At 43.6% G+C, this 23,760-nt stretch overlaps 1 protein-coding gene across 6 annotated transcripts in view; it reads right to left on the bottom strand.

Moving 5' to 3' along the window:
- Nucleotides 1–23,760, bottom strand: part of magi1b (membrane associated guanylate kinase, WW and PDZ domain containing 1b) — a 500,813-nt gene that overhangs the window by 191,887 nt on the left and 285,166 nt on the right. For all 6 annotated transcript variants that reach the window (XM_070895208.1, XM_070895210.1, XM_070895209.1 and 3 more), the window contains exon 2: nucleotides 7,061–7,177. In XM_070895208.1, the coding sequence (XP_070751309.1) occupies nucleotides 7,061–7,177 (117 nt within the window). The remainder of the gene's footprint in view (nucleotides 1–7,060; nucleotides 7,178–23,760) is intronic.

The raw sequence follows: 23,760 nt of genomic DNA, 5'->3' as shown, positions 1-23,760 counted from the left end.
CACGTCACATGCTAGCACAAGTCTTTTACACGGGTTATACAATATAAGCAGCTTGTTGGAGCATAAAATGTTTCTGGCTTTCTCAAAAACAATTACTTGGTTTTTTTCCCCATACCCAGTTCTCACCTTTGCGCAATAACACATGTCGGGGCTCTAAGAGGGTGCTTATCCCCGGTAGGAAGTTACCAAAATAGTTGAGGAGTCCCAGGAACGACCGCAGCTCCATGACGTTGTGTGGCCTGGGCGCGTTCCTGATAGCCTCTGTCTTGGCGTCTGTGGGCCGAATGCCATCCGCTGCAATCTTTCTCCCCAAAAATTCCACTTCTGTTGCCATGAAGACGCATTTCGACCTCTTCAGCCGCAGCCCTACGTGATCCAGTCGCTGGAGGACCTCCTCCAGGTTTTGTAGGTGCTCGGCGATGTCCCGACCCGTGACCAATATGTCGTCCTGAAAGACCACCGTGTGTGGTACCAACTTGAGTAGGCTCTCCATGTTTCTCTGGGAGATCGCTGCAGCCGACCGAATTCCAAATGGGCATCTGTTGTAGATGAACAGTCCCTTGTGCGTGTTGATGCAGGTGAGGCCCTTCGAAGACTCCTCCAGCTCCTGCGTCATGTAGGCCGAAGTCAGGTCGAGCTTGGTGAACGTCTTGCCTCCTGCCAGCATCGCAAATAGGTCGTCTGCCTTAGGTAGCGGGTATTGGTCCTATAGCGAGAAACGATTAATAGTTACTTTATAATCGCTGCAAATCCTGACCGTGCCATCACTTTTGAGTAGGAACAATCGGGCTGGCCCACTCGCTGAATTCCACTGGGGAAATGATGACCTCGCGTTGCAGCCTGTCCAGCTCGATTTCCACTCTCTCCCTTATCATGTGAGGTACCGCTCGCGCCTTGTGGTGAATGGTTCGTGCCTCTCGCCCCGGAATAGTTTCCAATGCCTGGCTCAAAAAGGGAAGGAAATTTGTTCAGAACCTGGGTACATGAGGCCTCATCGACATGTGATAGCGCTCGGATGTCATCTCAGTTCCAGCGGATTTTGCCCAGCCAGCTCCTTCCAAGCAGTGTGGGGCCATCGCCCGGGACAATCCAGAGTGGCAGTTCGTGCACCGTGCCCTCGTAGGTGACCTTGACCATGGCACTGCCCAGGACAGTGATAAGCTCTTTAGTGTATGTTCTCAGTTTCGTGTGGATGGGGCTCAAGGCTGCTCTGAATGCCTTGTTGCACCAGTCTCTCAAACATCTTTTTACTCATGATGGATTGGCTAGCGCCAGTGTTCAGTTCCATGGCTACGGGTAAGTCATTCAATTTTACGTTTAGCATTATAGGTGGACATTTCGTCGAAAACGTGTGCACCCCGTGTACTTCAGCATCTGCCTCCTCTGAGGCTCGAAATTGCTTTGATCCACCATGGACTGATCGTCCTCTGCCACGTGGTAGTTAGAAGATTTTGCAGGCCTGCTGGCAGTTGCAGACTGTGAGGAGGACCGCTCTCCTTTTTGCAGCGCTTCCTTCTCCGTCCAGCTCGTTGGCTACAAAGTACTGGTCTAGCCGTTCGACATAGGCTTCCCAGTCCTCACCCTCCGAGAACTTCTCCAGGATACCCACAGTTTGCTGCATCTTTGCGTTGGATTCGTATTCTCATCGCCAGTTGTTGTGTTCCTAACACAGATGAGGCTGCATACAGGGAGGTTAAAGTAAGTGACCTCAGTCTTTAATAAGACACTCCAGAGTGAGGAACAGGCCTTAGGGGACGGCTTTATATACAGTGCTCCCAAGGGATGCTGGGATCCCTTGGGACTTCAGGGGATGAGCTCCCTGGTGGCGGAACATGGGAGTGCATGCTTTACAGATACACAACAGGTTCCAATGCACATTTTGAACCATCAGTAAATTTGAGAACATTACTGTTTAAATTCCTCTGTAGGTTATCAAAATGATAAACAATAATGGATTGAGTACAGAGCCCTGAGAAACACCGCTCTTAACTATACCCCAATTAAATCCACCCCCATAAAAAACAAATCTCTGCTTACTCAATTTCATCCAGCAACTTATCGATCATAATAACTGTCCTCCAATACCGTGATGTTTATATTTTTCTAAAAGCTATCTACATGATATTTTATCAAGTACACAACATCAACTGCATGATCATTGATCTACCATTTTAGTCACTTCTTCAAAGAACTCAATCAGGTTTGGAAAGCAGAAATAACATTTTATAAATCCCTGTTGGGTATCCAAATAACCACCAATCTTTCAAGTAATCAGATCACAACCCATATATCTTATATTAGAACAGCTCCGCATGACCAAAGTCAAACTCATGGAGTTACAATCTCCAGGGTCAGATTTCTTCCTATCTTAAATAACGTGACCTTTGGAGCCCATCAGTGGACAACAGCTGGATATTAATATCATATGTACAAATACTGCTCATCCTCCTCCTCTGCTCCTGGACATACTATTTGACCATAAGCCCACAGGTACACCTAAATAATACTTCATTTTTACAAAAGTGCACCAATGTATTTCAAAATATAACGAAGTGAAAAACTATTACTTTCTGGGAGAAATTTCACTTTACACAAATCAATGGGCTCAATTTTGGCCAACCCCTTTTTTCGGCGCACTTACCGGAGATGCGCCACTTTTCTCCATTCAGAAGTGCACCGAAAATATTCCTCCCCGCTTTGGCCGCTGCCCGGCCTCTCCCCGGTCGTCGCGCAGCGTGGCCAGTCAAGTCGGAGGCGGAGCCAGCGTCCTGCGCTGAAAACAGTGCTGGGACATCTGCACATGCGCATTGGAGTCGGATCGCGATGTCCACGCATGCGCAGTAGCGCCGAAATTTGGCAATCGGCCTTTTTTTTAAAAAAAAAAAGAAATTGTAGCTGCTTCTGTTTTGCCCTTGCTGCAGCCTGTCCGGTGAATTTGTTTCCTGCAGCCTGTGTGTGCTCTGCTGTCAGCAGGTCAATCGCTCCCACCCCTATCCCTGGCCGAGTGGTCTCCCGGTCGTCCCGCCCCTATCCCTGGCCAAGTGGTCTCCCGGTCGTCCCGCCCCTATCCCTGGCCGAGTGGTCTCCCGGTCGTCCCGCCCCTATCCCTGGCCGAGTGGTCTCCCGGTCGTCCCGCCCCTATCCCTGGCCGAGTGGTCTCCCGGTCGTCCCGCCCCTATCCCTGGCCGAGTGGTCTCCCGGTCGTCCCGCCCCTATCCCTGGCCGAGTGGTCTCCCGGTCGTCCCGCCCCTATCCCTGGCCGAGTGGTCTCCCGGTCGTCCCGCCCCTATCCCTGGCCGAGTAGTCTCCCGGTCGTCCCGCCCCTATCCCTGGCCGAGTGGTCTCCCGGTCGTCCCGCCCCTATCCCTGGCCGAGTAGTCTCCTGGTCGTCCCGCCCCTATCCCTGGCCGAGTAGTCTCCCGGTCGTCCCGCCCCTATCCCTGGCCGAGTGGTCTCCCGGTCGTCCCGCCCCTATCCCTGGCCGAGTAGTCTCCCGGTTGTCCCGCCGCTATCCCTGGCCGAGTGGTCTCCCGGTCGTCCCGCCTCTATCCCTGGCCGAGTAGTCTCCCGCACCGGTCAGCCTGCTGCCTTCCCAGGCCAAGTTTTCAGATGAAGGTAGGACTTCCTTCTATTTTTTATTTGTTATTGGATGCTTATTACTTTCTGTGCTTTATTTAGTGCTTTGTAAGTCTTGGTGCTTTCGGTACAGGTCCCCTCTGCTTCCCTTCCCACCCCTATCCCAGGCCGAATGGCCTCCGATGTACCTACCTGCGCTGATTTCTTAACTCTCCGCAAGGGTTTTCTGAAGTGGCCACATACGCTGGCCTAAGTAGATTTGGAGTAACTATTACCTGGCCTAAATGGCCAAAACTGGCATAGGTGGCTGGTAATGCCCCCTTTTGAGAAAAACTAAACTAAACTAAAAAAAAATCGTAACTAACTCACTTACACTGGCGCAAACTGAATGTGTAAAATGGGGATTTTTAAGATACGCCAGAAAAATCAAGTTAATCCAAAGAAAACTTCTGACCAAAATTGAGCCCTATGCTACTACTTTTATTGAATCACCAATCTATCCAGGAAGAATCTTTGTTCACCAGCTGCTATATAATGACTGAGATAAAAGTTACCATGGTACGGAAACAAATGAATGAATTTCTGCCACGAATCATTATTTCTACAATGTAACATTATGTGGAGTGAGGGTGATTCCTACATTACAACAGTGACTATACTTCAAAAGTACGAGATTGGCTGTAAAGCACCTTGGGACGTCTGGTGGTCATGAAAGATGCAATATAAATGCAAGTCTTTCTTTTTTTGATGGAATTTTTTTGATCCAGATTGATTACTTTGTTGGAACATCAAGGAAAAGTCCTGTCCTATTCTAAGCCACAGATTTCAAAGGGATGAACCACAAGATCAAATGTATAAATTGTGCTGAAGCTAGAATTTAATAAGGGGAGCTAGTTTGCCGAGTCTCTCAAAAATCTAGATGCTCTTTCAAAAGACAGCAAAATGCATACATACATTTACACTGATGGAATTCTGCTTTAGACTTTTACCTAATATACCTTGACGGTAAGGAAACGTCTAAGGGCTTCAGCACAGGAGAACCTTCTTTCTTTAAGTGCCAATCTTTCTAGAGGTAATAATAATATTATGATCCACCGTGTTAGATCTTTGAATATTTATTCTGTCCTTTCCAATGACTAATGTCTGTAGCGATACAGAGGACGGATCTTTGCCAACAGGTCCAATTGAAATGTAAAATTCCAAGAGGTAGAGATTTAAGGGTTACAGTTTAAAAATGACAACAATTAAGATCATCACGCCTTTCAAATATTTTTGAGAACTCTGGTAATTAGGGGCGAAGAAAAGAACACAGAACACACAAATTCACAGACAGAGTTAAAAGTATTGACAAACCAATTACTCATCTTAACTCAAACTGCTGTGCTGCTCCAAGGAACCACTACTACAAACTCCCACTCCAAGCATTCTTCTGACCCCGAAATTTTGTGCCTCCTCTACTTCTTCGTCTCACAATTGGTGGCCATGCTTTCGGCCGCCTCGGCCCCACACTCTGGAATTCCCTTCCTAAATCACACTGCCTCTTCACTAGTACCCTTCCTCTAAGGCCTTCCTTAAAACCCACTTTTTCGACCAAATACTTGTTCGCCCCATCTAAAAACCTCCTTCTTCAACCACTTTCTCCTTATCCCATGTGTGATGTATGCTCAGATATTTTTCCATACAAAAGGATATATAAAAATATGGTCACATTTTGAGAGTTTTGATCGTTACTTTCTTCATGGGGATATTGAGTTATGTTTAAGTAGTCAGTTTTAAAAGTGAATTCATACCTTTTTTAAATAAAAAGCCACTGGCTCCAGTCATTGAAGATTTATATTAAAGCCGGATGAGCCAGTTTGTGAGAGATCAATTTTGTTCACCCCACATCGATTAAGTCACGATGTCCCTGAGATTAACAGGAGGTGTTTTGTTTAAACCTGCAACCCAGCAAGGAGGGTGGTGGGAAGTTGCGGGTTTGATTTACAGGCCTACTGGCAAATCACTGAACAGGAATAAAGTCACGTACGAGGAGAAAGGGACAAAGAAACACATGGGCAGTCAATCGGGTTTTTAAACAAAAGACTAAGTTCCTGGCTTAGGCCCACAGCTGGAAGCTAAAATGCACGAGGTCTGTTTTTGCAGTTATAACTTGTTGTGAAAGAAAGGTATTGCCAAAAACAAGCCAGCCCGCCCACAAAAGGGACAGGGTGCCTAATATATTATTTATTCCCATCTTGCTAGGAGAGAGGTGCAATTTAGTGACCTTTGCTCTGGAAAATCTGTTTAATTTTATATATTGCCCATACACACACATCTTTTATTTGTACCAGTTACCAGGTCTTTAGATTTGTGACTAAAGCACCAATAACTATTCAATTAATGTACTTTTAAAATTATATTATGTAGATGGTGTCATATTACTTAATGATAATATTATTTAAATATTTCATATATAACTTTTATTATATTATTGTAGAGTAAAGATTCAACACCCACTTTGTTAGATTAAATTTCAAATATAATGTGGCCATGGTCCCTTTAAAGATCCCAGCTGAAAATGCGTCATGAATGTCACGTCACAGTCTTGCTTCCTGTCTGTAAAATATAGCACCTTAACGATTATTTTTCTTGCCACATCCTAAGTGTTTCTCATTCTGCCTTTGGAAGGATTAAGGAAGCGTGCGTGAGAAAGACATGATATCCAATTCAGATGACAAGGTAGTTCTATTGTTATGCCCTGAGTTACACCATCATTATCATCATAAGTAGTTCCTCGGAATCGAGGAAGACTTGCTTTCACTCTAAAAATGAGTTCTTAGGTGGCTGAACAGTCCAATACGAGAGCCACAGTCCCCGTCACAGGTGGGACAGACAGTTGTTGAGGGAAGGGGAGGGTGGGACTGGTTTGCCGCACGCTCTTTCCGTTACCTACGCTTGGTTTCTGCATGCTCTCGGCGATGAGACTCGAGGTGCTCAGCACCCTCCCGGATGCACTTCCTGCACTTAGGGCACTCTTTGGCCAGGGACTCCCAGGTGTCACCATCATATAATTGGATGTTGGGCAACATAATGACACTTGAAATTACAGGAATGGTCAGAAAATATCTAAGGCAAGGCCTTAAACATGCAACAATAATCTCTAACTGAGGTGAGCAGATAACCTTCTCCTGGGTCTCTGCTAATGCCATTCTCAAATACGCAACAGCAGCTTGTCAATCACCTTCCAATTTCCCTTCCCTTTTCAAGAAGCATCTCAACAAGGCCCAGTTCCTTCCCACATCATTACATAGATAGCTGACGTGTATCCTTTTAGTTCGAGACTAAAGGAGGAAGGAATCTCTTGGTGAAGGCAACAGCAGTGTAAAACAAAATGTACCAGCTGAACATCATGAATATTGAAGAGGTCCAAAATCATCACAGTACCACAATATTAAGTGATTTAAATTAATCGCTAAAGGCAAGCAGTTTCTGGAGTTATACATACAAGGCACAGCATGTCGATAAAGGTTGTCTCGTATTATTTGTTGCAGTTCATGATCTGCAGATCCTTTCTGAAATCTCTGACTGAGATAGTGCCGAAGGTCTTTGTTTAGTTTGCTTCCTGAAATAAGATAAAAATATAGTTAGTCAAAAGCACAACTTTTAGTCACCGAAGACTATTCTCATATACAACTACTTGTACTCGTCTTACTCATAAGGACCCTGATATTATCTGAATGGTGGCAGATTAGGAAAAGGGGAGGTGCAACGAGACCTGGGTGTCATGGTTCATCAGTCATTGAAAGTTGGCATGCAGGTACAGCAGGCAGTGAAGAAGGCAAATGGCATGTTGGCCTTCATAGCTAGGGGATTTGAGTATAGGAGCAGGGAGGTCTTACTGCAATTGTACAGGGCCTTTGTGAGGCCTCACCTGGAATAGCGTGTTCAGTTTTGGTCTGCTAATCTGAGGAAGGATGTTCTTGCCATTGAGGGAGTGCAGCGAAGGTTCACCAGACTGATTCCAGGGATGGCTGGACTGATATATGAGGAGAGACTGGATCAACTGGGCCTTTATACACTGGAGTTTAGAAGGATGAGAGGGGATCTCATAGAAACGTATAAGATTCTGACGGGACGGGACAGGTTAGATGCAGGAAGAATGTTCCCGATGTTGGGGAAGTCCAGAACCAGGAGACACAGTCTTAGGATAAGAGGTAGGCCATTTAGGACTGAGATGAGGCGAAACTGCTTCACTCAGAGAGTTGTTAACCTGTGGAATTCCCTGCCGCAGAGAGTCGTTGATGCCAGTTCATTGGATATATTCAAGAGGGAATTAGATATGGCCCTTACAGCTAAAGGGATCAAGAGGTATGGAGAGAAAGCGGGAAAGAGGTACTGAGTTGAATGATCAGCCATGATCATATTGAATGGTGGTGTAGGCTCGAAGGGCCTACTCCTGCACCTATTTTCTATGTTTCTTTGTTTCTATGTGCATGTAACAGTCAAAATTTCAACATGAATGTTCACTTTGGATCAAAGTATCAAAGACCTCGAGATAAAAGAAGAAAATGCTGGAAATGCTCAGCGGATCAGGCAGCATCTTTGGAGAGAAACAGAGTTAACGTTTCAGGTCAATGACCCTTTGTCAGAACTCTCCACAGCTACTGCCTGACCCGCTGAGTATTTCCAGCATTTTCTGGTTTTATTTCCGATTCCAGCATCCGCAGTGTTTTGCTTTTGTACTAAACATCTTGAGATGCTCAGTTAAGCACAATATTTGGAAATAAAACATGACCAGAATTTAAAAAAATACATTTTCCAAAATCATCTCAGAAGTACCTAATTTCACAAAACATAGTCAAGTTAAAATTTACAGATGATCACTGATAGAAAATGTTAAGAATCCACACAGTATACTTACTGAATGATATTGAAAATAAAAGGGTTAGCCCACTTTGAGTCGTGACCACACGGCCAGAAGCCTGAATCAAAGGACTGTTGGTGCATTAATAACCCTGTACATTTATCTAATTGATTGATTGATAGTGAAACTAATAAAGAAGAAAAATTCTGATCTCATGGCTGAGAAACAGGAGCTCACTGCATGGGAATATTGGATATGAAATAAGACACTCGAGAAGATATTGGCAAACATATTTTAAAAAATCTTAATCATGCTTTATTACCATACATCGTGCTAACTGCGCACTGCAAAATATTTGACAATATGATTATTTAACAAGTAATATTAATTTTGATGCTGATTGTCAATAGCAACCTGAAGAGTCCCCCCTGCCTAAAATTGTTCCATTTGTGTGATAAAATTAGTGTTTCCAGAGAGCTATCATATCACGTGACTTCTAATGCATCTGGATTACTTGGGTTTTGTTGAAATATTGTTCTTAACAATGTAAAAATAAAATAATTCTTAAGAACCAGAATTCAATTTCTAAACAAATATAACAAGTAAGAGATTTTACTATGCTTGAACTGTAGTACAGTGTAGCAAGACAATTCGAAGGAAGAAATCAGGCAAAAACCTCGAGACAACTGGCTAACTCAGTTCTCAAACACAGTCCAGGTCCAGATTTCAGTTGCAGTCTCTGCTATTGTTTCAATCTGAATTTTCAGTCTTTACAGCTTACAAAAAAAAAATAATCACTTCACACACTGCGAACTCTCCACTGCTACTGTTGTCATTTATTTGCTGGTCAACTTCCTGCCATGTCTCAAGGGTGGGGTCAACCGATTTTGAATGTCCAATAGTCAGCTACAATGCAAGCATTGCATTTCTAAATGCTATGATCAAACAGCTATCTTAAAAATCTTGTGTGTGCGCACTTCCTGTCTACAAAACCTATTTTCCTGCTGTCAACATTTCTCATTTAGAAATTTCCATATTTACATTTATAATGGAAATTGCCTGTGCAAAGTCTCAGCCATGGCTCAGTGGGCAGCACTCTCGCCTCTGAATCAGAAGTTTGTGGGTTCAAGTCCCACTCCAGAGACTTGAGCACAAAAAAATCGAGGCTGACACTACAGTGCAGTACTGAGGGAGTGCTGCACTGTTGGAGGTGCCGTCCTTCGGATGAGATGTTGAACCAAGACCCTGTCTGCTTTCTCAGGTGGACGTGAAAGATCCCATGGCACTATTTCGAAGAAGAGCAGGGAAGTTATCTTCGGTGTCTGGGCCAATATTTATACCTCGATGAACATCACAAAAACAGATTATTTGGTTGTGGGACCTTGCTGAGTGTAAATTGGCTGCCTCGTCTGCTACATTACAACAGTGACTACACTTCAAAAGTACTTCATTATAAAGTGCTGTGGGATGTCCTGAGGTCATGAAAGGTGCTATACCAAAAACCACCCTGAGTGGAGGAAGAACATCCGGGAGAGCACTGAGCACCTCGAGTCTCATCGCCAAGAGCTTGAAGAATCAAGCACAGGCAACGGAAAGAGCGTGCGGCAAACCTGTCCCACCCACCCCTTCCCTCAACGACTATCTGTCCCACCTGTGACAGGGACTGTGGTTTTCGCATTGGACTGTTCAGCCACCCAAGGACTCATTTTTAGAGTGGAAGCAAGTCTTCCTCGAATCCGAGGGATTGCCTAGGATTATGATATAAATGCCAGTCTTTCTTTATGTAAACTTGTCATGTTGTAATTAAAATCCTTCTGCCAGTAGTGGCACTGTCATGTCTCAATTGTGCATGTCCCAACTCCTTAGCCTGTACCACAAAGAAATTCTTATGCTCCAACCAACTCCACATAAATTCAAGTATTATACAAAATAAAAGCAGATTGTATGTATTTTAAATTAGGGATTCAATTATATCTGTTCACCCTGGTCGAATTATCTCCTGCTTCACCTGCATATTGGTCTTGACTGCTTGCGTGCAATGCCACGGGCGATCGACTAGAATATTCAAGTTCGGTTTGTCAAAATAATTGTTTATGCAACATGTATCTTTATATTTTGAAAGTTAAAAATTTGGATGAATGGAATAATTTGTTTTGAACTTCAGGAAATATAAAACATTAACTATTCATGATATCCTCAGTTTCCGTTCTGCAGCTAATTTGTCATTACATGAAACTAGGTGAACTGTAAGAGGTTGATTTGTACAATGGGAACTGCTGGTGCAGAGTCAGGAAGAATTATAGCTGCTGGCTCTGATGTTTTATGGGGTTGTATGTTATCTCCTCCCACTAATGGTAATCAGCTCTCACAAATTTCCTAAAAAGGCACAAGGCGTGGGAAATGCAACTCTCCTATTGTTGCAAAGCAGTCATGTATCAGATTATTCCCTCTTTTCAATCTGTCCCAGGGCCGACTGTAATTAAAACATTGCTAACACATTGAAAATTACCACATTTAAAGCATCTGCTTCACTCAACACAATTCTTACATCTCCACTATTTGTCTAAAATATAATTTCCTTCTAAATCATGATAAATTGTCAACAACATAAGCTTACGACAACTCAGAAGTATAAAATAATGCCAAAGTTGGAGAGAACGGGAAAGCGTGTCACTGGGGAATTTCACACTGTTTTGAATATGGTTAGGGCACAAACTGGCACTACAATTGCCCATCTAACAGCGTTTTAAACTCTCAGGCACAATTTACTGGAAATGCAATTGTTGCACCTAGTTGCCAATAGGTTCCACATGCAGTACATCACAACATGCATCTCATTATTGAAGCAACGTCATGATAAACAGAAACAAAAAGCTGCTCTAGTGCTGGTCGAATAGCCAATGAAGCCTAGTGTGAAGCAGATGCCATGAAAGATTTTACATTGCTGCCCAGGTAATGTTCCGATGTTCTTGCACAAAGCGTAAATTACAGAGTAACTGGCAGGCAGTTTGCTGCAACAACAAAAAAAAATCCTCTGCACAACCTGGATAGGCTCCTCAATCACCATTGGAATGACCATATTTATTGTGCACCAGTTGAAAGAGTTACAGTTGCAGCTCGATCATAATCACATTTCCATGGCAGTATGTGCTAAAGGTTCAGGCGCAAGCTCACTTTTTGACTCTGGACAATTGCAGAAGCACTAATCAAAATATAAACATTTTACAATGAACAGGAGAGACGCAAAAATTGTTTTTAAAACTTCTAACGCAGGTACTTGAGGACGAGTAATATATTTTTTAAATCCACTCTTCAGGTCTCCAAGAATTCAGTTTTGCTGAATTGCTTAATGGCATTGTCCATCTCAGAGCACAAATGTTACCTGAAATGGGAGATTTTAGTAAGGTCTTTTGGTAATCAATAAAGATCTGCAGACCTCAAACTCAAGTATTGTTCAAAGAAATGCGATGCAGTGCATGTAAAGTAAATCTTTAACAGAAAGCTAACTATCAATATGGTTTAATGGCTCAAAGTATAACAAGCAGCTACGTTCCCACAGTATAAAACAAGACTAGGTGCCTCTGGGCTTATAAACTGCTTTGTAGGTGATTGACACCTGCTGTTAATAATTTAAAAATCACAAATAATAGGACAAGAGGAAAGGCAGGCCTACAGGTCCCCGAAAGTCACATTGCTAAAAATTATCCAAAATCTTTATGAAAAACCTTCCAATAGAATATAACACAAAGCTATCCTGGAAACATTAACAGTAGATTAATAAAGCAAATCTAACAGTTTGTGAAAAAATAGTCATTATTACCTATGCTTGGTTCGCTATCTTGGAACTGAATCAGTGCAGGGACATTGAAGGACCATATTACTATATTTACAAATTAAGGACAACAAAAGAAATTGCAGGTGGAACTTTTTTTTAAACCAAAAGGGCAATAAGTATGTGGAACAGATTACTGGCCCAGCTGGCAGAAAAGAAACCTTAATATGAGTTTCACAAAGGAAGTAGACAGGTTCTGGTCAACAAATGGGATTGAGAATGATTAGAAATGCACCAAGGGAGCACTGTGGATAACTGGCGAGAGGGACCAAATGTCTTCTCTTGCCTGAAACTATTATGTTACTATGTTTATCCCTGTATATGTAGGCCATTTGATAGTATGCCACTTCTTCATGGGTAATGAATGCAGAAGAGAGGCCATAATAACTGGGTTTCAATGTTTCAACTGGAGATATATTTTGAAAGCCTAATAAATTCAAAATAGTGTAAATCCATTTTAATATTCCACACATTGAGGCTTATACTATTTTAAAGACTTCAGCTAAATATTGTCAGACAGTAGGTCAGCCAATGTAAAGAAAATGCACCGGCACAATGTTCTTTCTGCATTAGTACAAATGCTACATAAACTGGCCCAAGAGTTAATGCAAATGTCATATTCCCTGCCTTTCCCATTTATAAACGGTAGTACAGGTTGAACATTTGAAATCCGGAGTTCGGAAATTCGGAATGTTTCAGAATCCAGACCGATCCGTGCCTCGGGCCGCTGCCGATCTCACCTCTCCTCCCTCCCCCCCCCCCCCCCCTCTCCCACCATAAGATGTTATGAAATCTGGAAATACCCGAACCTCAGTCCAGGTGTTTCCAGATTCGGGACGTCGGAAAGACGTTCCGAAATCCGGAACGGCCTCGGTCCCGATGTTTCTGGATGGCACCACCTGTACTCAAGGAGGTTCCAGGATCACTCAAGATCGGCTGCTTGTGTGTGTAAATCTATTTCCCCAGCATGTGCCAGTACTTTAAAGAAAGGAAGGATGACAAGAAGCATAAAATTGTTCTAGTGTGCTGTCTGGTTTAAATCCAATGATTATAATACACCAAATTAATCACAACAGATCATGTAATTTATATGCATTTTAAGAAACCAATGATAATCCTGCTGTCTTCTGTAGGAAGTACCTAATAGCTGCTCTGCAATCAGACAAATGAAATATTGGTCACATAAGGGTCATTCAGTAATTAACTATTTGTCAACTGCATTCTACCATCAACAGAAGGTAATTGGCAAAAGTCATATACAGGATATGACAATAACCGGAGTACAATGATAACAGATTCCACAAAGGTATCCACTACAATACGTGACCATATTTTTTAAACCAAATTTGCGGACACAAAGGGTGGCAGCACAGCAAGGCAGCCAGGACAGAAAATGTCGTTTGCGCAGCGTTGCGAAGCAAATTTTTTAGAAGCCTATATATTAACAGTTGCACATATACACTACAAATGCAAAATAAATGTGCATATAATTACCGTGAATGTGACGTCGCACTATTGAAGCACATTCAGGTACCTGACCTCAGCCAGTTGCACCTGACCTCCTCACCCCCAGTGATTGAGCTCACACTTGACCCCCCCCTCCCCCACTCAGTGTCTAGGATAAGCCCCCCCCCACACCCCACCCAAAACCCAGGCCCTCCCCCACGCACTCTGGTTGCTGTGCTCCCAGGCACTTCCGGCGCCAAAATTCAAGCAGCACAATATTAACCAGAAACTCAAACAACCACCAGCACACGCGCAGAAAGACCATCTGGTCACACATGTGCAGTCACTCTTGCAATTCCATAAGGTGGTGTTTAATTTAGTTTTAGAGCCGCAAACTGACAGACCCAGGAAGGCAAGTACACTCACTGCCCGGGGGTATGCTCACTGCCCACAGGTACACTCACTGCCCACGGGTACACTTCGGGGACGAGTTTCATGAATCAGGGACATTATTTGCCTGGGGACACAGTACCTCATCCAGGGACTGTCCCCAGAAAACAGGGCATTATGGTCACCCAACCCTACACTCTTCTCTTCTCTCTTCGGTGGTTCCTCGTATCGAGGATGACTTGCTTCCACACCAAAAGAGGGGAGCAGTGTGACGGTGGCATGCAACTGCAAGGGACAGCCACGCCAGATCAGGAGGGCGACGACTTGGAGGAGGGCGACTGGATTGTACGTCACCTTAATCCAGGTCGCTGAACGAAGTGTGGACAGGTACAGCAGGAGAGGCAGCAAGCAGCAGAGGAGCGGCGCGATCAGGGCGAAGGAGCGGTGAGAGCACTATACTACAAGAGCTGACCACGGCAATAGTAACAGCTGCTGATGGAACCAGGATTTTGGCTTCACCTTTACCCATTAGGTACATTTGGTTATTTTACTTCATTCTTCCCTTCACATGACGATGATGGGATGGGATGGGATGGGGTGGGATGGGGTGAAAGAAAGAATTAAGAAGGAAAGAAAGAAGGGAAAAACCTCAATGCTTATATTTACTGACCTGTCCGTCGCTTTGACTTGCGTTAAAGGCGTCCTAAGGTGGTTCACAGGAGTATTATGAGATAAAAATTTGACACCGAGCCGCATAAGTAGAAATTAGCACAGATGACCAAAAGCTTAGTCAAAGAGGTAGGTTTTAAGGAGCGTCTTGAAGGAGGAAAGAGAGGTAGAGAGACGGAGAGGTTTAGGCAGGGAGTTCCAGAGCTTGGGGCTGAGGCAACAAAAGGCACAGCCACCCAAAGGATGCTCAAGAGGGCAGAATTAGAGGAGCGCAGACATCTCGGGGGGTTGTGGAGCTGGAGGAGATTGCAGAGATCGGGAGGGGCGAGGTCATGGAGGGATTGGAAAATAAGCATGAGAAGCCAATGTAGGTCAGCGAGCACAGGGGTGATGGGTGAGCAGGACTTGTGTGAGCTAGGGCATGTGCAGCCGAGTTTTGGATCACCTCTAGTTTACGTAGTGTAGAATGTGGGAGGCCAGCCAGGAGTGTGTTGGAATCGTCAAGTCTGGAGGTAACAAAGGCATAGATGAGGGTTTCAGCAGCGGATGAGCTGAGGCAAGGGCGGAGATGGGCGGTGTTATGGAGGTGGAAATAGGAGGTCTTAGTTATGCTGTGGGTATGTGGCTGGAAGCTCATTTCAGGGGAAAATATGACACCAAGGTTGCGAATAGTCTGGTTCAGACAAGGCAAACTTGACTGTTTCACCCAAAATTCATCCTACATATCATTTTCCAAGAAATCTGTTCTAACAAAAGGCATGTTAACCTCCTCTTGACTGATTCTAATTTTGCTTTGTTGTTGTGTCAAATCAGTATTTTGTTGCATCATTTGGCATATCTTCGATTTAGCTGTAAATTAGTCCATCAAAGTAGTTTTAACCAATACGTATTGGTCCGTGAGTTTGGTATTTGCAAGAGGCAAGAAAAAGTTGTGGGAATCCCATGTGATCTCCAGCGAATAATATTCCATGATTACCAGTTCTTTATTAAATCTAGGTACACTAATCTGTACATGGTATGTATAAGAATGCAGGTTTGGGTTCATAGGGGACTCAGCCTGCTTATGGAACACAAGGTAAAAATGCTGGCGATAACCTAAACTGTAACAATACATTCAAGTAAACCTGATTAACTCTGTTTGAGCTCCGATTGTCCAAGGTTCAGGGAACATTCAGGATACCTCTATCTCTACTTTAAAAGTATGTTAATCCTTTTAATGTATTGTGTCATCTCCATTTTCCTCCTGTTGCTGTAGTACAGAGGAAAATTTCAGTTGTAGCAACATTCAACACAATGCTCATTGTTGCTAAATGAACTCCCCTGCGTTTTGTCAGCTGATAAAATGAACTATGTATTTCGTCTTTTCAAAGCCACAAACCAATGCAATGCAAACACTCGTCAACCTTTTCAGGAGGCTCTTGGTATATCAAAACACAGATGAATTGAAATAAATAGCTGTTGAAATTTTTATAATAGGCCCAGACACATTTTTGTTAATGTGACATAGCTAAATGGCATGTGGGTATGTGTGAAGAATAATTAGATGTTTGCATTTCTCGCATGTCTGAAAAATAATGTGAGCTGTACTTAATTCGCCTAGCATTTAAATTGTTACTCAACGCTGCATTACATGTGCTACTGCTGCCAATATGTACCTCATAGTCTTCTGTTAAATAACACATACACTGCAGTACCTGAACACCAGACTTCATCTGTGCTAAACCACATCTCTAAAAACATCTTGCTGTGGTAAAATGTTCCAGTCAGTCTATTTTTATTTCTTTCAGCAGCCAACTAGGGATGCTCTTGCACATCTATAGCGACTGATTCAAGGACTGCATTAAGAAAGTCCTAACAATATGTGGACCTTTCAGATGGGAAATGGTGCACAAGATCTGAGAGAGCGGGGCTTGAACCTACAATTTCCTGACCCAGAGGTGAGAGCATGACTATTGAGCCAATACTGACACTTCAGCATGGAATACGATTTACAATTCACTTTTTTGTAAAGACAATGTGGGAGAATAGCCCTGGTAGCAATATCTGACTTTTTAATGAGGCTATCTGGTCTCCACCCAGTATTCCGTATAATCCCGTAAAAATATCTCAACATCCAGAAGACCATCTTGCCACGACAGTTATTCTGTAGTAACTGGTGATACTCATGTTTAACATTCATACAAGGATACAGTGATGGAGAACAATCCAATAGATTCAGTTCACCAGTCCTAGATGCAGAACAGAATCCAAATAATCAGAACAGGGGTTATGTTATGTGCAACCGGGTATCCTAGATGCAGAACAGAATCCAAATAATCAGAACAGGGGTTATGTTATGTGCAACCGGGTAAACAAAATAAATCCTAGCAGCATTAGAGTAGCATGTATGTTGAGAGAAGGGTGTAGTTAAAGGAAGCTTGAAATAAGTCAGAGATTTGCCTTTATAGCTGAAACTGTTTCAAGCAGAGAGTTCCAGAAATGATTGATTGCTAGTTGGTGCTGAAGCATAGGTAGAATAGTCATTAATAATGAAAGAGTCTGATATTAAGCCAAGGGTAAGGAGTAAAGTAGTCTTGAGAGATCAATGGCACAGCTGTTTATGAATTTTAAAGCCGTTCAATAGGTGGTGCTTGCAGATGAGAAAGTGAATCAATACTAGAATTTAAACATTTGGCAGCTGGTTTGGTGAATTTTTTAAAACATTGATAATATACAAATAAAATACATTTTAAAGAACTTATAGCAGTCCTCCAAAACCAATGTTATCAAAAGATGAAATAAAATAAAGTGTCGCTCAAAACATATATACACATGGCATTGATAAATAAATCAAATTTTCTGTAAGGCTGAGAATTTTAAACATGAGAATGAAATGAGGAAACTGTTCATCCCATCGAGCTCCTCGAGTCATTTCCTTCCACAATTGCTGAGAAGTCTCTTCCCATAACTATAGTTTCCCATCCCTGGCATCATCTTGGTATGGTTTTAATGTCCGTTCTATAATGGGGTGCTCAAAAACTGCAGAGTGCTCCAACTGTGGGCTAAGCAATGTTGTGTATATATTCAATCATTATTTCTTCATTATTGTGCTGTGTGGCCCTAATGAAAAACACACACAATTGTATTGGCTTTTTTTAATGGTTTTGAATCCTTTTCAGAGGGCAGTTAAGAGTTAACCAGATTGCTGTGGGTCTGGCGTCACATATAGGCCAGACAAGGCAAGGACAGCAGATTTCCTAAAGGACATTTGTAAACCAGTTGGGTTTTTCTGACAATCCGGTCGTTTCACGGGGCTGGAATTTCCAATGGCTTACCGCCGGGTTTCTGGGCGGTATTGGCCATTGTGGGCGATAACCAGGTGAGCGAAAATGTCCTCACCTGAGTTACGCCGGCGGTTTCAAGGTACGGCTGGGGTGCGGACTGCCGGCGCGCACCATCCTCAGATCGCCCTGGCATGATATTTGGCTCAGTGGTGACCCATAGGTAAGTTTTTAAAAAACGCCCACGAGGATCAGCGGAGCTGGGCGGTAGGTAAGAAAAAGGTTAGTAATTGTTTTTTTACTAATTATTTTAAAAATGTGTTGTGGTGATTTTGTTTTAAAGTGTTTTTTTGATTTTTTTTTTAGTTGATGTTTTTTGAAAAATTATTTTTATTGTTTTTCTGGCATTAGGCCCAACCCGCAGCCTCAGGGTAAATTTTTTTAATTGATTTTTTAATTTTTCGCCCATTTTGTTTACGAACCCCCCATTCGACCCTATATTGCACTTTTTTGCCCAGAATGGGTGGGGGGGCAACACCCAAGTTTAAAAAAAATTTTGGGACGTTTTTGCCAGCGATAATCTTCCCAGTCTTAGTGGTTTTTTGGGCAGGGATCGGGCGCTAGTAGACTGATGGGAAATTCCAGCCCGTGGTCATCATTACTGACACTAGCTTTTTAAAAAATATTCCAGATTTATTTAATTAACCGAATTTAAATTTCCCCGGCTGCCATGGTGGGATTTGAACTCGCATCTCTGGATTATTAGTCCAGGCCTCTTGAGCACTAGTCCAGTAGCAATACCACTATGCTACCATACCCCACATTTACCACATTCTCTTTATCTGTCACTTCTTCAAAAAATGTCTTAAGTCAATTTGTCAAATACAATTTGCCTTCAATAAATCCTATCGAACTTGATTCATGTTCTTGATTGATCCTTGCATTTCTAAATACTCTCTCATTTTATTACCAATTATGGATTTGGGTAAATTCAACAGGGTAAATGCAACTTAAAAGTTGGTGTCAATTAGCTCTAACCTGAAATGGTGGCATTTTATCTGTATGGCAAGGTGATTGATGGTCAATGCATGAAATTGGCCAGATCCATTCACACAAGCAAGTCTTCTTTGTCGAGGCCATAGCCTGTATTCAGAAACTAATTTGATCAAAATTTACTTGGTAACTTGGCAGTCACTTCAAAATGCTAATTTAGGTGAGTCAGCAGACAGTTGGAAAGTAGGCAAATTCTTTACTTGTAAGGGCCGTTCCATCAGAGGACAAAAGACAGTTAAAGTCATCTGTGACAATCAAGAGTTCCTTTGGCATAAAGACATTGCCTTAGCTGCTCAACCTGCATATACTTGTGAAGCTGGTGTCTGATCACATCACCCATAGAGCCATGTAAGTTTACAGCACAGAAAGAGGATATTCAGTGAGCTCTTCATTAGAGCAATCCAAACTCATTGCCCTGCTCTCTCCTCATAGCTATGTATGTTCCTCTGCTTCAGATGTTATTCCATTTCCCCTTAAAAGGTGCAATGGTCTCAACTAATCTCCATGGCAAAGCATTCTATGCTCCAACAACTCTTTGGATAAAGAAATGTCTCCTCCGTTCTTAGTACTCATTTTAAATGGATCACGCCACTGCCTCCCCCCGCCGATCACAGACGTCCTGACTAGAGGAAGTAGCCTTACTCGATTCACCCAACCAGAACTTGTATAAATATTGCATTGGGAAGTCTATAAAAGACCATTTCATTCCAACGGTCTTGCATATTTTGAACTATGTTCTAAAGAGGATAATTCAATCCCTTTGGTCTGATTCCATCCTTGCTGTTTTCTTTTATCTTTCTGCCATCAGCGACTTGTTGTGTCTTATTGCGTCTGATGGCAATTAGTGTCCTTGACCAGGCCAACATCCCCAGCACTGAAGCACTGACCACACTTGATCAGCTCCACTGGGCAGGCCACATTGTCTGCATGCCAGACACGAGATTCCCAAAGCAAGCGCACTACTCTTCCACGGCAAATGAGGCAAAGGTGGACAGAAGAAACTGTCATGTTTGTAACTACAATGTAACACCACTGTATTACTGTATACACTCAACACAGATGCACACCTTGACCATAGGGGGTGAACTTGTGGGAGACACTCCTTACCTGATCACTCAGGTATATAAAGGGAGGTCCCATGCAGGGTCTTCACTTCTGGAGTGCTGTAATAAAGAGTTAAGGTCACTGAATGGCCTTGTCCCTGGAATGTGCCTCGTGTGGTTTCATGCTGTAGAGTAAGGACTTTACAGAAACATTACAGGGACACCCTCAAAGCCTCCCTGATGAAGTGCAACATCCCCACCGACACCTGGGAATCCCTGCCCAAAGACTGCCCTAAGTGAAGGAAGTGCATCCAGGAGGGCGCTGAGCACCTCGAGTCTCATCGCCAAGAGCATGCAGAAACCAAGCACAGGCAACAGAAAGAGCGTGCGGCAAACCTGTCCCACCCTCCCTTACCCTCAGCAACTGTCTGTCCCACCTGTGACAGGTACTGTGGCTCTCGTATTGGACTGTTCAGCCACCTCAGGTCTCATTTTAAGAGTGGAAGCAAGTTTTCCTCGATTCCGAGGAACTGCCTATGATGATGATGCTATGGCATCTCCAACATTTTATTTTGTTTTTAATTATCTAACTTGTAAGTAAACCTATTAGTTTTAAATATAAAGGTTCAAATGTGTGGTATTTATCACCTATCGTTTTAAGCAAGAGGATAGAATCCATCTCTGGTGCGACATACCATGGCTAAAGGGTAATTGTTAAACCTGGGCACGCTAACCCACTCATGATGATGATGATGACACAACTGAGAGTTCAAGTTTTGGAAGACTTATTTACGAAAGGATATACTTGCTTTGGAGGCAGTTCAGAGAAGGTTCACTGGATTAATTCCGGGGATGAGGGGGTTGACTTATGAGGAAAGGTTGAGTAGGTTGGGCCTCTACTCATTGGAATTCAGAAGAATGAGAGGTGATCTTACCGAAACGTATAAGATTATGAGGGGGCTTGACAAGGTGGATGCAGAGAGGATGTTTCCGCTGATAGGGGAGACTAGAACTAGAGGGCATTATCTTAGAATAAGGGGCCGCCCATTTAAAACAGAGATGCGGAGAAATTTCTTCTCTGAGGGTTGTAAATCTGTGGAATTCGCTGCCTCAGAGAGTTGTGGAAGCTGGGACATTGAATAAATTTAAGACAGAAATAGACAATTTCTTAAATGATAAGGGGATAAGGGATTATGGGGAGCGGGCAGGGAAGTGGAGCTGAGTCCATGATCAGATCAGCCATGATCTTATTGAATAGCGGAGCAGGCTCGAGGGACCGTATGGCCTACTCCTGCTCCTATTTCTTATGTTCTTATGGTGATGTGAACTCAAGTTTAAAAGAAATGTTACTCCTCCAGCAGCAACAATCACTGGATAAGTGGAGAAAATCCTGGGGGAGAGTTGGGGGCAGGTGAAAGATTAGGAAAGGACATCTCACACATAACGTGTGGAGCATGATCCGCTGCCCCAGCATGAACAGTGAGACCTCGGGGTATATGTGCACAAATATGTGCACAAATCACTGATTAAAAAAGTGGTTAAAAAAGCTTACGGGATCCTAGGCTTCGTGAATAAAGGCATAGAGTACACAAGCAAAAAATTATGGTGAACCTTTATAAAACACTGATCCACCCGCAACTGGAGCACTGTGTCCAATTCTGGGCACCTGACTTTAAGAAGGATGTGAAAGCCTTGGAGAGGGCGCAGAAAAGATTTACAAGAATGGTTCCAGGGATGAGGGACTTCAGTTACGTTGATAGACTGGAGAAGCTGGGGTTGTTCTCCTTAGAGCAGAGAAGGTTGAGAGGAGATTTGATAGAGGTGTTCAAAATCATGAGGGGTCTGGACAGAGTAGATCGAGAGAAACTGTTCCCATTGGCAGAAGGGTAAAGAACCAGAGGACACAGATTTAAGGTGATTGGCAGAACAACCAAAGGCGACATGAGGCAAAACTTTTATACGCGGTGATTGGTTAGGATCTGCCTGAAAGGTTGGTGGAGGCAGACTCAATCATGGCTTTCAAAAGGAAGTTGGTTAAGTACCTGAAGGAAAAAGATTTGCAGGGCTACAGGGAAAGGGTGGGGGAGTGGGACTAGCTGAAATGATCTTGCAGTGAGCCGGCACGGGCTCGACGGGCCGAATGGCCTCCTTCTGTGCTGTTACCATTCTATGGGCTCGAACCTCCACTTTTCTTTACATGCTTAATACCCACTTTATTGCTGAAATTACATATAACACCCATATATTGCCCATTTTGCCACAAAATGGAAACTGACGGGCATTTTTTGGACACTTATCGCCGAGCGTTACTTTCCCCATGTGCTTAACGCCGGGAAAAAATATTACCACCTGCTCACTTTTTTGGGGCTTAATCAGCAGAATGGGCAAATTCAATGCCCAGCGTTACTTTCTGCACACAATTAACACCGAGATTCATTAACGCCCGCCCACTTTTTTTTGTCGTAATGAGCATATTTACCGAAACTAGCGGCCATGAGATCGCCCAGTGTCAATTTCACCACCTCGCACACAAAGCGCCCACAATATCGCTCGCCCAAAAAAACGCCCAGAAAAAGTGGATCGAACCGGAATGAATCACAGCGCTATGAACGCCATGTTCTAGATCACATCGCATCTTTTAACCTCGGCGAAGTTCGGATGTACTCTGCAGGTCGCTGGAGTTGATGTGAACATCGGTAAAAACATCTTGACCACACTGTGACCGATTGGAATTGAATAGGTGTCTTCGTCAGGGCATTCCTTGTTTGTGACCAATTAGTGGAAAAGAGAGTTACTGCAATGGGGCCTGTCCTTTCTCACCCTCTCTTGCTGACCAATTACACACAGCAGACTCGACATCGCCAAAGGAACGATCCACTGCATTATGTGCCCAATGTAAGACATGACAGACTGATGAGGAGGACCAGACGTTACACCCCACGCAAGTACAAGGAGAAGCATTCTTACCTCAACTTGCCCAACACCACCTGCCTTCGGAGACTGCGCTTCCACAAAAGGGTTATCAACTGAGGTATGCCAGCTGATAAGGGCAGATCTGCAGCCTGCCAGCACCATCACTACTGCCCTGTCCGTCGAGGTCAAAGTCACCGCGGCACTGTCGTTCTACACCTCGGATTCTTTTCAGGCTTCAGCTGGCGACATTTGCGGACTTTCTCAGCATGCCACACATCGCTGCATTAGACAGGTCACTGAAGCCCTGTATGCATGCAGGAGGGATCAGCTCAGAGTGAGAGGGCTCTAGGATTCTCCAGACTTGCAAACTTCCCCAAGATGCAGGGAGCAATGGACTGTACACACATCGCGATGCAGGCACCTTTTCAGGATGCTGAGGTTTTCAGGAACTGCAAGGGATTCCCTGAATGTCCAACTGGTTGTCGACCACCAGCAAATTATACTGGCAGTGAATGCTCAATTTCCGGGCAGCATCCATGATGCTCACATCCTGCGTGAGAGCACTGTATATGACTTGTTTAACAATGAGCCACAAGGTCAATGCTGGATGCTTGGTGACAAAGGATATAGCCTCGCCATCTGGCTGATGACCCCCCTGCGTGACACCCACACCGAAGCAGAGAGGCGATACAACGAGAGCCACAGAGCAACTCACAATATCGTGGAGAAAACCAT

Source organism: Pristiophorus japonicus, chromosome 12 (genome assembly GCF_044704955.1).
Source record: "Pristiophorus japonicus isolate sPriJap1 chromosome 12, sPriJap1.hap1, whole genome shotgun sequence".
Classification (NCBI taxonomy): Eukaryota; Metazoa; Chordata; class Chondrichthyes; family Pristiophoridae; genus Pristiophorus; species Pristiophorus japonicus.
This window is presented reverse-complemented; position numbering and strand designations above follow the sequence as displayed.